The 13,150-nt window shown below is 58.1% G+C and overlaps 1 protein-coding gene across 3 annotated transcripts in view; it reads right to left on the bottom strand.

Annotated features, from left to right (window-relative positions):
* SEC16A (SEC16 homolog A, endoplasmic reticulum export factor) overlaps positions 1–12,767 on the bottom strand; it is a 32,309-nt gene extending 19,542 nt beyond the window's left edge. For 2 of the 3 annotated variants that reach the window (XM_072125838.1, XM_072125841.1), the window contains exons 1-16: positions 12,588–12,749; positions 7,107–10,833; positions 6,846–6,982; positions 6,496–6,557; positions 6,273–6,408; positions 5,989–6,187; positions 5,723–5,903; positions 2,105–2,247; positions 1,828–1,889; positions 1,510–1,648; positions 1,101–1,340; positions 871–968; positions 677–758; positions 472–589; positions 276–387; positions 28–133 (exon numbers count right to left, since the gene is read on the bottom strand). In XM_072125838.1, the coding sequence (XP_071981939.1) occupies positions 28–133; positions 276–387; positions 472–589; positions 677–758; positions 871–968; positions 1,101–1,340; positions 1,510–1,648; positions 1,828–1,889; positions 2,105–2,247; positions 5,723–5,903; positions 5,989–6,187; positions 6,273–6,408; positions 6,496–6,557; positions 6,846–6,982; positions 7,107–10,760 (5,469 nt within the window). In that variant the 5' untranslated portion in view covers positions 10,761–10,833; positions 12,588–12,749. Of the gene's footprint in view, positions 1–27; positions 134–275; positions 388–471; positions 590–676; positions 759–870; positions 969–1,100; positions 1,341–1,509; positions 1,649–1,827; positions 1,890–2,104; positions 2,248–5,722; positions 5,904–5,988; positions 6,188–6,272; positions 6,409–6,495; positions 6,558–6,845; positions 6,983–7,106; positions 10,834–12,587 lie in introns of all 3 variants that reach the window. The other variant, XM_072125839.1, reaches the window with a different exon arrangement.
* Positions 12,768–13,150: the final 383 nt, after the last annotated feature.

The following is a 13,150-nucleotide window of genomic DNA, read 5'->3' as shown; positions in this document are numbered from 1 at the left end:
CATCTGCATGGAGACCCCCCCCCTTACCTGTATATTAGGGAGGGAGATGGTCTGTGCCCCCAGTGACTGGGCATATTCATAGGCCTCCGTCCTTTGGATGGCTTCATTGCTTGCAAACTTAGCAAAAGGCAAACTAAGAAAAATAACCATGAAAATAAAACCTTAGCGATTCCCACAGTGCTGTATTGTGCCTGGCTGACAACAGTGGACAATAGACAGCAGTGATAACTAGTCACAGGTTACGTCAGAGCGATATCTCTGTGCAGCGTCATCACCTGTGGTTGGATCCGATGAGAACCAGCTTGGTGGTTTTCTTGGTATAAACTCCAAATCCAGCCTGAGCCATTAAATAGCAGAAATGAGCGGCTTCCAAGAGACCCCGGGAGGCTGAGAGAATAAACACAAAATATGTATCTAAAGCATAAACTGCAGGACACTACACACATCCAGAGCTGCTGTGCTGGGACTCACCTAGCGTGTCTCCCATTGTCACGATGGTCCGGGAGGGCACATCCACGTTATTGGTGAGATTAGAAAGCACCATGGCAAGATGTGGCCGCCAGTCCCCCCACTTCTCATCTCCACAACACTGTAACAAGCACGTAAAGGATTTAGTGCCGGACAAAGAGCCAACATGGAAGAAATCCCCCCACAAGTCATACACCACAGCACCCACCGTGGCAGCCGCTGGCATCCGCCCCGACAAGAGCTGATAGACCGTCTGCAGGGGGTCATTAATGGGGAGACTGTTGGCAAACCTAAAACAGAGGAATAAATCCAGACTAATTATCAGGAGGACCTACAGCGATACCCAGGACATCGAGGGGCCACAGAATTATAAATGAGTAGGTGACTGTATAGTGTGTGTACCTGGTCATGACACGGGCGTGCGTGCGGCTATCCATCTTACTGGCGAGCAGCAGAGCGTGGCCCCACAGGCCATGCTTCATAGCAGACTCCAGTGCGTCCTGTGAAAGACAAGACATTGAGTGCGCAGCCGCCGCTCTACTGTCGCTCACAGACAGACCCATGAAATATTTAGGAGAGAATCAAATGTCACATTAGAAGAAGCTGCCCAGCGCCCCACTCCTCAGACAAACCTTTTTACGTCCAAACAGCAGCAGCTCCCTGAATCTTTCCGTCTCCTTCTCCAGGACAGCCACAGAGTTGGGTAAAGTGTCTGTGAGGAAGGAGAGCTGGGACGCCCCGGACTCCTCCTCCTGCTCCAGGGGCTCGTTGGTGAAATCTATCAGATTGGCTTCATTCGGAGACTTCCCGGGGAGCCAGACGGTTTTGTGGTCCTGGAGAAGTAACTCAGCGATGTCTGTGCCTACCACAGTCTGCGGGACAGAACAGAGATCATGAAAGATGGTCCTAAGGTGTCCGCAAAAACATTACCATGAAGCCCTCTCCCATAGGCAAACATCGTATAGTGCCCAGGAGCAGAGCACGCGACCATTACCAAGACCCTTGTGTGTCCATAGGAGCGGAGAGCTCAGGACTACTCACCCCATTCTGCCTGCACATGAGGACAATGAAATCCCACAGAAGACGTGCAGACTCCTGGTCTAGTAAGTTCTCATTCAGGGAACACTCTTTGGCTTTAATTTGTGCAAAGTTGATGACATCAACTTTGTGAGTTTCATCTCTGTAGATAAAAGAAACATCATGAGCCGCGTCCACACAAGCCGAGCCTGGAGGGACAGAAGCTGCTGCCTACAGACGGGGCAGGAAGGGGAATATCACGTGAACAGGGCCCTGTCCCTTTACAAGAATCTCTCATGACAGCAGATAATTGTGATATGGATGATAATGGAGAGTCCTTACTTGACCAGGGGTCCGGGGAAGGCCCTCATCTGCTCCTGCTCCGGGCTGTTCTGCATGATAATCTGTGGAAAGTAGAATATATAATATTAGAATCTGCAGCAAAGGGGAGACTTCTAGAAGCAGTGCAGGGCCTCAGACTCATGTGAGACCCCACCGGGGCGGCCAGACTGAACGATAGAAGGACTATAATAACAGGCAGCACTGGCAGAGGCTCCTGGGTGTCCTGCTAGGGGCCCCAAGCCATATGCCCAAGGGTTAGGAGGAGGGGTCTGCTCACCTCCATATTGTGAATCTCCACCAGCGTTGGCTGCCCATCAGATGGCAAGTTAGGGAGCACTTTAATCAGATGACCACCAGGACCAAACCTGGCACATACATGAGGGCTTCCAAACTTCTCCGGAGTCAATGACCTAACGGGAGCTGCAGAAGAAAAAAGGGATAAACTCCTAAATATTCATATAAAAAAAAAAACCCAAACAAACTGTGGTGGGCGTCCACACAGGGCAGAGCTGCAGGAAGCAGGGGACTGCAGGGGGGAGGGGGATACACAGGGCAGAGCTGCAGGAAGCAGGGGACTGCAGGGGGGAGGGGGATACACAGGGCAGAGCTGCAGGAAGCAGGGGACTGCAGGGGGGAGGGGGATACACAAGGCAGAGCTGCAGGAAGCAGGGGACTGCAGGGGGGAGGGGGATACACAGGGCAGAGCTGCAGGAAGCAGGGGACTGCAGGGGGGAGGGGGATACACAGGGCAGAGCTGCAGGAAGCAGGGGACTGCAGGGGGGAGGGGGATACACAGGGCAGAGCTGCAGGAAGCAGGGGACTGCAGGGGGGAGGGGGATACACAGGGCAGAGCTGCAGGAAGCAGGGGACTGCAGGGGGGAGGGGGATACACAGGGCAGAGCTGCAGGAAGCAGGGGACTGCAGGGGGGAGGGGGATACACAGGGCAGAGCTGCAGGAAGCAGGGGACTGCAGGGGGGAGGGGGATACAAAGGGCAGAGCTGCAGGAAGCAGGGGACTGCAGGGGGGAGGGGGATACACAGGGCAGAGCTGCAGGAAGCAGGGGACTGCAGGGGGGAGGGGGATACACAGGGCAGAGCTGCAGGAAGCAGGGGACTGCAGGGGGGAGGGGGATACACAAGGCAGAGCTGCAGGAAGCAGGGGACTGCAGGGGGGAGGGGGATACACAGGGCAGAGCTGCAGGAAGCAGGGGACTGCAGGGGGAAGGGGGATACACAGGGCAGAGCTGCAGGAAGCAGGGGACTGCAGGGGGGAGGGGGATACACAGGGCAGAGCTGCAGGAAGCAGGGGACTGCAGGGGGGAGGGGGATACACAGGGCAGAGCTGCAGGAAGCAGGGGACTGCAGGGGGGAGGGGGATACACAGGGCAGAGCTGCAGGAAGCAGGGGACTGCAGGGGGGAGGGGGATACACAGGGCAGAGCTGCAGGAAGCAGGGGACTGCAGGGGGGAGGGGGATACACAGGGCAGAGCTGCAGGAAGCAGGGGACTGCAGGGGGGAGGGGGATACACAGGGCAGAGCTGCAGGAAGCAGGGGACTGCAGGGGGGAGGGGGATACACAGGGCAGAGCTGCAGGAAGCAGGGGACTGCAGGGGGGAGGGGGATACACAGGGCAGAGCTGCAGGAAGCAGGGGACTGCAGGGGGGAGGGGGATACACAGGGCAGAGCTGCAGGAAGCAGGGGACTGCAGGGGGGAGGGGGATACACAGGGCAGAGCTGCAGGAAGCAGGGGACTGCAGGGGGGAGGGGGATACACAGGGCAGAGCTGCAGGAAGCAGGGGACTGCAGGGGGGAGGGGGATACACAAGGCAGAGCTGCAGGAAGCAGGGGACTGCAGGGGGGAGGGGGATACACAGGGCAGAGCTGCAGGAAGCAGGGGACTGCAGGGGGGAGGGGGATACACAGGGCAGAGCTGCAGGAAGCAGGGGACTACAGGGGGGAGGGGGATACACAGGGCAGAGCTGCAGGAAGCAGGGCACTACAGGGGGGAGGGGGATACACAGGGCAGAGCTGCAGGAAGCAGGGGACTGCAGGGGGGAGGGGGATACACAGGGCAGAGCTTCAGGAAGCAGGGGACTGCAGGGGGGAGGGGGATACACAGGGCAGAGCTGCAGGAAGCAGGGGACTGCAGGGGGGAGGGGGATACACAAGGCAGAGCTGCAGGAAGCAGGGGACTGTAGGGGGAAGAGGGATACACAGGGCAGAGCTGCAGGAAGCAGGGGGGAGGGGGATACACAGGGCAGAGCTGCAGGAAGCAGGGGACTGCAGGGGGGAGGGGGATACACAGGGCAGAGCTGCAGGAAGCAGGGGACTGCAGGGGGGGGGGGATACACAGGGCAGAGCTGCAGGAAGCAGGGGACTGCAGGGGGGAGGGGGATACACAGGGCAGAGCTGCAGGAAGCAGGGGACTGCAGGGGGGAGGGGGATACACAGGGCAGAGCTGCAGGAAGCAGGGCACTACAGGGGGGAGGGGGATACACAGGGCAGAGCTGCAGGAAGCAGGGGACTGCAGGGGGGAGGGGGATACACAGGGCAGAGCTGCAGGAAGCAGGGGACTGCAGGGGGGAGGGGGATACACAGGGCAGAGCTGCAGGAAGCAGGGGACTGCAGGGGGGAGGGGGATACACAGGGCAGAGCTGCAGGAAGCAGGGGACTGCAGGGGGGAGGGGGATACACAGGGCAGAGCTGCAGGAAGCAGGGGACTGCAGGGGGGAGGGGGATACACAGGGCAGAGCTGCAGGAAGCAGGGGACTACAGGGGGGAGGGGGATACACAGGGCAGAGCTGCAGGAAGCAGGGGACTGCAGGGGGGAGGGGGATACACAGGGCAGAGCTGCAGGAAGCAGGGGACTACAGGGGGGAGGGGGATACACAGGGCAGAGCTGCAGGAAGCAGGGGACTGCAGGGGGGAGGGGGATACACAGGGCAGAGCTGCAGGAAGCAGGGGACTGCAGGGGGGAGGGGGATACACAGGGCAGAGCTGCAGGAAGCAGGGGACTACAGGGGGGAGGGGGATACACAGGGCAGAGCTGCAGGAAGCAGGGGACTACAGGGGGGAGGGGGATACACAGGGCAGAGCTGCAGGAAGCAGGGGACTGCAGGGGGAGGGGGATACACAGGGCAGAGCTGCAGGAAGCAGGGGACTGCAGGGGGGAGGGGGATACACAGGGCAGAGCTGCAGGAAGCAGGGGACTGCAGGGGTGAGGGGGATACACAGGGCAGAGCTGCAGGAAGCAGGGGACTGCAGGGGGGAGGGGGATACACAGGGCAGAGCTGCAGGAAGCAGGGGACTGCAGGGGGGAGGGGGATACACAAGGCAGAGCTGCAGGAAGCAGGGGACTGCAGGGGGGAGAGGGATACACAGGGCAGAGCTGCAGGAAGCAGGGGGGAGGGGGATACACAGGGCACAGCTGCAGGATGCAGGGGACTGCAGGGGGAGGGGGATACACAGGGCAGAGCTGCAGGAAGCAGGGGACTGCAGGGGGACAGGGGGGATACACAGGGCAGAGCTGCAGGAAGCAGGGGACTGCAGGGGGGAGAGGGATACACAGGGCAGAGCTGCAGGAAGCAGGGGACTGCAGGGGGGAGGGGGATACACAGGGCAGAGCTGCAGGAAGCAGGGGACTGCAGGGGGGGGGGATACACAGGGCAGTGCTGCAGGAAGCAGGGGACTGCAGGGGGAGGGGGATACACAGGGCAGAGCTGCAGGAAGCAGGGGACTGCAGGGGGGAGAGGGATACACAGGGCAGGGCTGCAGGAAGCAGGGGACTGCAGGGGGGAGGGGGATACACAGGGCAGAGCTGCAGGAAGCAGGGGACTGCAGGGGGGAGAGGGATACACAGGGCAGAGCTGCAGGAAGCAGGAGCAGGGGCGCTCACCTTGCTCCACCGGTTGCCACTCACTGTTGTCCGTATACCCGTACTGATAGCTGTCCAGTGACTGCTGAGTGCTGTAGTCATTAGGATACATGCTATACGAGTAACCTTCCAGCGGGGGGTTGGGCACTTGGCTGCCATAGGCATTAGCAGTTAGGTCCTGTTCGTTTTTGTAGACCTGGCTCTGGGGAGAGGAAGACACGGTCACATTAAATATTCATCAGGATGTATTACCGGAAAAAAGAAAGGACACGCTGACAAGCGCTCACCTGCTGCGAGCGAGAACTGAAGCTGCTGCGGCGGCTGTGGGTGCTGCGTTCACTGTGTACGCTGCGGGCCGAGTGTTCACTGTGCACACTGCGCCGATCAAAGTCATCCTTAGTTATATCCCTCCTTGCGTCCGGCTCATCATCAAAGCCACCAACGTAGCGGGGGTCATACTGCCAGCGGTCCTCATACACATCGTATCTGTGTGTGTGTGGGGGGGGGGGGGGGTCCGTTATGAGCTTCTGCAGAACCTCAGCACGCAGGACGCTCATCACCAGATACTTACCTGCTTGTGTACGCGTAAGGAACCTTGCGGTTGTAGGCTTCCTCGCGGCTGCCATACATGTAGTTCCAATAAGTGCTGCGAGGGTCTCTGTACCCAGGATCGTAGGCTCCAGGATATCGCTCCCATCTGCTGGGGTCTATAAGGAATATATATGTATGGATAGAGGTCGGCCATCTCCAAGTATACAGAGTACATTATATATAAAACAGAGTTGGCTACTTGCCTCCATATTCATATTGGTTCTGGTAATAGTCGTAGAATCCGGCAGGAGCATTGTAACCCTGTCTACAGGGGGAATAAACCTGGGTTATACTCAGAAATAACATAAATGGACCTTCATGATTAGACACAAGAGACGAGCTGCTGCCATGACGGGGGAGACGGGGTACGATGACACTGGGATTCATGCGACTAAAACATTCCGTGAAGATACAAAACCTACTGATATCTGCAGCAGCTTCTGGTTACAATGGTCTTGGCTTCTTGCTCACACGGCCCCTTTCGATCTGACCCCTATATGAACTGAATACTTCTTGGTGAAACCATTTCTGACCATTGTACACAGGGACCAACCTGGAAGGCGGACGATCTGAGCAATGACTGGACCTTGAGCTGGGCCGCTCAGGTTCCGGGTAGGGGTATTTTCCAGGGTTCATAAAGCCAGAATTACTGTATTGTCTGTACGCGGGGTCATATGCTCCATAGGAGTCCTGCAGGAGGTACAGCAAACATGTCACACACATTACTATATGGCATATGGTATCAGTAGGTATTCCTAGATACCTCCACTTACACAACTACCCCCTTAAGGTCCCGGAGCATCATAGAGCTTACCTGGTAGAGATGAGACGCCCGGGGGTCCACTGGTGGGTACGGCTGCTGATACGCCGAGGAGTAGGCTCCATAACCTCTGTAGTAATAATATGGATCCGTCTGATGAGGAGTCTGAGAAGCAGGAGGTCTTGAAGGATCTTGATAGCCAGCGAGGTGGACTGCTGCAGAGGTGCTGGTGGTGGGGTGTCCTGCTGCAGATGTGCTGGTGGCGGGGTGCCCTGCTGCAGATGTGCTGGTGGCGGGGTGCCCAGGATACAGCGGAGGTTCAGGTTGGCTGTACTTGGGCCCTGACTCGGCCATCCCACTGTAAGGCAGGCCTGCATTGCCCTGGGCATCTGTTTGCTGGGGGTAAGTAGGTGGTTTATTAGCTCCCGGGGCGCTGTGCACAGGAGGGGCTGGCAAATGGGAGGCAGGTGCCATGTATTCATGAGGAGCCCCAGGCTGCGGAGCCTCCACTGAAGGAGAGGACTGAACGCCTTTAGTAACCTGCTGGTAAAAAACCTGTTTGTTATTATCGGGCTCAGACTGGAAGTTTGGGACTGTGGGTGGACTGGTATAGATGGGACTCCCTGTTGGAGGCCTATTTGGTAGAGACCCCCGTCCATTGTGATTGGCAGGCCCGCGTGGCACAGTGAAGTCTAGTGCATGCTCTTTGGTACCGCTACTACTAGTGACTGGCGGGTACGACCCTGCGTCGCTCCTCACCCCTGTATGTGACACAGAGTCAGGGGGCAAAGGTGGACCACCGGACTCGCTCCGTGCAGCCCCAGGCTTTGAAGTTTTCTGATTTTCGGTCACTAAATTAAGAGGAATTTGACTGGATGGAGAGAGGACTGTGCTCTGAACATGATTGGAGAAAGATTCAGGCAATTTATTGGGGAGATTAGAGGACGGGGGAGGTCCAAGCTGAACGACAGGGGCTGCAGCGCTCTGATCAGCGCCAGAGAAGTCTGCAGAAGAAGTAAGGTTGATTATTTGATTGGGTAAAGAGAGAGAAAAATTAATTGGTTGCACCAGATTATAGCCTTTACTGGGCGGAGCAATAAGGACAGGTTGATTCTGCAAGGTGTCAGTAGGCGGAGAGGACAGCAGACTGGCATAGCCTGAACTTGCCTGTGACTGGGTATGCTCATCGTCTCCAATCTTTGGAGGGTTCTCCAAGTTTTCAGATGATACGTGCTCCTCGGGAGAAGCAGAGAACTGGCCCGGCCGGCCATGTTGCACCTCCAAGGAAACGTCTTCAGGTGGTTGAATGACTTCAGTTTGAGGTTTAGGAGGGACATAAAGAGCAGGAGCTGGCGGGGCCAAGAGGACATTGCCTCCAAAATTGGGCAGCTCTCCCTGTGCCCAGAGGGTGGTGGCCGGGCTCTCGCACTTCTTGTTTGAGCCGTGAGCTCTGGAGGACGGACGCTTCTCTAGCAGTAATGAAAGGTTATCCAGAGAGGATCCTCCAGGAAAATGCTGTCCGCTGGTTACAGCGCAGACCTCAGCGTTAGATTTACCTGAAAAGATGGTTTCCAGGTTATCAGGAGGTTGCTCCAAATTTCCAGGAGAAGCCGCCATTGTCGCCTTGTGATAAGAAGTGGGCGGTAACTTATGATTTTCTCGGACATCCCCCACCATTCTCGACTGGTCGATTTCTGAGGATTTTAACCCTGTGTTAGAACGGACAGGCTCAAAAGAGCTATTGACACTGGCCTGGAAGATGCCGGTAGGTTTGGGTGGGCTCGGCGTTGGCGGCTGGGACAGACTGCCATGGTAAGTGGGCTGCGTCGTACCATGTGCCAGGACATCTCCAGTCAGGGGCGAGGAATCAATCTGCTTGAAGAAACTGCTGTCATTCTCAAGCTTTCCACTCTCCTTCTGAATGAAGGTCCCCTCCAGCTCCTGAGGTCGGGCCGAGGTGGGCAAACTTCTATGACTCAAGTTACTGTAACTAGAAGAGACACTATCCGACCTAACAGGGCGAGGGAAGGCGCTGGGAGCCTCCAGGTTAGGACCCCCCTCCAGGTGGCTGGCAGTGGTCTTCAGTAGGGTAGAACTAGGAACAGGTCCATATCTGAAGGCTTCAGGGTTTACTCCTGCAGGAAACAGATTACTATTAGAGGTTTCATTGGGGAGAACTTCTAGGTTCTGGACGCATTCAACATTCTCTACATTATCATCCGGGAGCTCTGAGCCGCCATCTTTGGCCTTTGTATGTTGACTCTCTGCTTTCCATGAGACGTAAGGATCATGTAAACTGCTGCCACTTTGGGATAATGACGGTGTCCGAGTGTTAGGATGTAAAGGTGACACAACATTGTGCACACCTGTCTGGGCTTGATATGGATGACTGTTAGCCTGGCTGCCCAGGTTTTGGTGGTAGGGTGTATCCACAGAGTGTTTCCTTGGCATGAGCTGCTGGTCTGTAGAGGGGATCTCCACATTTTCAGCTTCATCTCCTTTAAAGAACATGGATATTGTCCCAGAATCTGAGTCACTGGTGGAATGACCCATGAGTTTTGAGGGCTCACTTAGCGGTCTTTCTTGGGCAGAAACCGTTGCCCCAGCCTGCATGGTATGGGGCAGAGGGGCCGGTGCCCCAGCCTGCATGGTATGGGGCAGAGGGGCCGGTGCCCCAGCCTGCATGGTATGGGGCAGAGGGGCCGGTGCCCCAGCCTGCATGGTATGGGGCAGAGGGGCCGGTGCCCCAGCCTGCATGGTATGGGGCATGTGCAGCGTACCCAGTGCCCCAGGCTGCATGGTATTAGGACTAGAGACTGGCGCCCCCACCCCTGTGCCGTTGGGATTAGGAAGTGAAGCCTGCTCCAGTGGTTCTGGATATGGCTGATTAAACCAGCTGTTGTGGTCGTGATTCCGAGTCTGTGTGTAATCCGCTGGCATGACACTGCTGTATGGCGGCATGCCCTGTTGCTGTACTTGACCTGATGCACCCCCTAGATGAAAAGAAACTGGTGCAGTCCTTTGTGGTGCGGAAAAATAGCCTGGGTCACTGGTTTGGGGTGGCAAGTGAGAAACTTCTAGATATGGAGGGGAGTAATATGGAGCACTGTAGGAATGGTGCTGTGCTGCGGGCACATGCTGTGTGGAGGTAGGTGGAGCGGCCTGGGTGGATGGCCAAGGTGCGGTGGTTTGCTGAGAGGTGGAGGGAGGATGAGCCTGGAATGGAGGTGCTATACCGCTGCTGCTATTCACATCCATATTCACACTCTGTCTGCTCTGGGATCTGCCAGGTAGCAGAGAATACACATTCTCCAGTGCACTTGTCGTGTTCTGCGATCCAGAGGGGTGACCGATAGGAGGGGAAGCCATGTTGTTGGTATGATGCCCACCTTGTACTGATGGATGAGATGAGGAGCTCGGTAATGACACTTGAGCTCCATCACCAAGAGATGAGGGTGCAGGCTGAGGATACAATGCCGGGGATGAACTCGCTGTGGGCATGATGACAGGCGCTGGTGCAGTAGTCGCTGGAGCATTCTGTGGAGTCATTCGGCCAAAAGCAAAAGGGTCTGTGACAGGCTGCACTGGAGGGGGCGCCATTGCTGCAGCGGCAGGTGTTCTCTTACGCCAGTACGGAGTAGTGGTCATTCCCATGCGTGGAGGCCCCCCTGTCCCTGGAGGACCAGCTTGAGGAGGCGGTGGCTGCATTTTCTTCTTCAAATACAAAAAATGTGTTGGCGACCTTGTTCTGTAGATCCAATGGAGACCCAAGAGTGTAACCCTGAGGAAGAAGACAAGACGTCAGACAAGATTCAAAGTGATAAGTACAATACATGTTATGTGCCCAGGGCGGCGGCCGTCATTACAGGATCATGTGGGACTATCCCCGAGTACAGGGCATTAGGACAATCAGGGCTATGAGGAGAGGACAATGTGCACGGAGTAAACTCATCGCCATCACTTTCCATAATGGACTCGCTCTTCATTATTTACATGCAGGGCGGAGGCTGCCTACAGGCCATGGGGCGAGTACACACCGGGTGAGCCAGGTGCAGGGTGCCATCACTTATATCCCGGGAAAGGCCTTATCCAACCAGGATGTGGACCTCATGGCACCTGCGTAGGACGCACCGTCTCCAGGTCCTGGGGTCACCTGATCAGCCCCCCCCACTGCCGGACCAAACACCACAAACACCAGAGCACAGCCGTGCAGCCGTGGGAACACTACAGATGAAGGGAGACGTAGAAAGTAAACAATGTCCTGACGAGTGACGGCTGACAGCGTGGAACCGGGCACGTCACCAAGCAAACCAGGCCAGAGATAAGAGCAGAGCGCCCCCTACATCAGGCGATGGCACTACATGTACCAGCAAGTCACAACCCTCCTCCCAGCAGAATATACATAGCCGAGGGTTAAACAGGTGATCTGCCTGGAAACAGGTAACAACCCTGAGCTGTGACAACTATAGAGTCAGTGCAGGGAAGCCGGCAACTAAGGGGTCAACAGGGAAAGCTCTGACCCCACAGCAGCCATCATGTGGGGGGTCATCTCTCTACAGGCTCCGGTAATGGGCTCTGAGAAAGTAACACTGTGCACACAACAGGAGGAATACTCTGCAGGAATTAGCAAATCCCCCCCCCACCACCTCCGCGCTCCCCACGCACAGCCCCCCGCCTCCGCGCTCCCCACGAAACAGCCCCCCGCCTCCGCGCTCCCCACGCACAGCCCCCCGCCTCCGCGCTCCCCACGCACAGCCCCCCGCCTCCGCGCTCCCCACGCACAGCCCCCCGCCTCCGCGCTCCCCACGCACAGCCCCCCGCCTCCGCGCTCCCCACGCACAGCCCCCCGCCTCCGCGCTCCCCACGCACAGCCCCCCGCCTCCGCGCTCCCCACGCACAGCCCCCCACCTCCGCGCTCCCCACGCACAGCCCCCCACCTCCGCGCTCCCCACGCACAGCCCCCCGCCTCCGCGCTCCCCACGCACAGCCCCCCGCCTCCGCGCTCCCCACGCACAGCCCCCCACCTCCGCGCTCCCCACGCACAGCCCCCCGCCTCCGCGCTCCCCACGCACAGCCCCCCACCTCCGCGCTCCCCACGCACAGCCCCCCACCTCCGCGCTCCCCACGCACAGCCCCCCACCTCCGCGCTCCCCACGCACAGCCCCCCACCTCCGCGCTCCCCACGCACAGCCCCCCACCTCCGCGCTCCCCACGCACAGCCCCCCACCTCCGCGCTCCCCACGCACAGCCCCCCACCTCCGCGCTCCCCACGCACAGCCCCCCACCTCCGCGCTCCCCACGCACAGCCCCCCACCTCCGCGCTCCCCACGCACAGCCCCCCACCTCCGCGCTCCCCACGCACAGCCCCCCACCTCCGCACCCCAACGCTCCACACGCACAGCCCCCCACCTCCGCACCCCAATGATCTGGGTGCCCAGGCAGTAGGGGGCAGTATGGAGCAGCTATTACAGCGGCTTTCCTCTCTGCCCCTGGGAGAAGCCGCCGTGCAGCAGGGGTCCTGCACCCCCATATTACCTGACACCCCGGTATCACAGTCAGTCAGGGAGAGGCCCGAGCCCCGCTGCTCCTCACCTCCAGCCCCGCACTGATCACCGACTACCGGCAGAGACAACTAAGACGAACTCAGCAGCGCAGCCATCTTGGATATCCGGCTCGCCGACGTGTACATTCCTACGTCACAGCACGGTACGTCGTGACGTCAGCTCCAGGGCTTAGACCTGTACGGGAGGTGGGCGGAGTCTGCGTCACAGTTATGTCGCCTCCCAGCTCCCAGCCGCCATGTTCTTGGTGTCGTTATTTGAGGTAATTTTGTTTTGTGCCCCTTCCTGGCTGCTGGGGAGCTACAGGTACCAGCATGACCAAATATGTCTGCCCACAGCTACACATGGCACAACAATGGAGAAAAGAGCAAGAAAATCCCCATGTAATCTTTCCATAATAGTCACAGGAGACCCAGAGGACACAGGAGACCCAGAGGACACAGGAGACACAAAGGACACAGGAGACCCAGAGGACACAGGAGACACAGAGGACACAGGAGACCCAGAGGACACAGGAGACACAAAGGACACAGGAGA

This window comes from Engystomops pustulosus, chromosome 9 (genome assembly GCF_040894005.1).
Source record: "Engystomops pustulosus chromosome 9, aEngPut4.maternal, whole genome shotgun sequence".
Lineage (NCBI taxonomy): Eukaryota > Metazoa > Chordata > Amphibia > Anura > Leptodactylidae > Engystomops > Engystomops pustulosus.
This window is presented reverse-complemented; position numbering and strand designations above follow the sequence as displayed.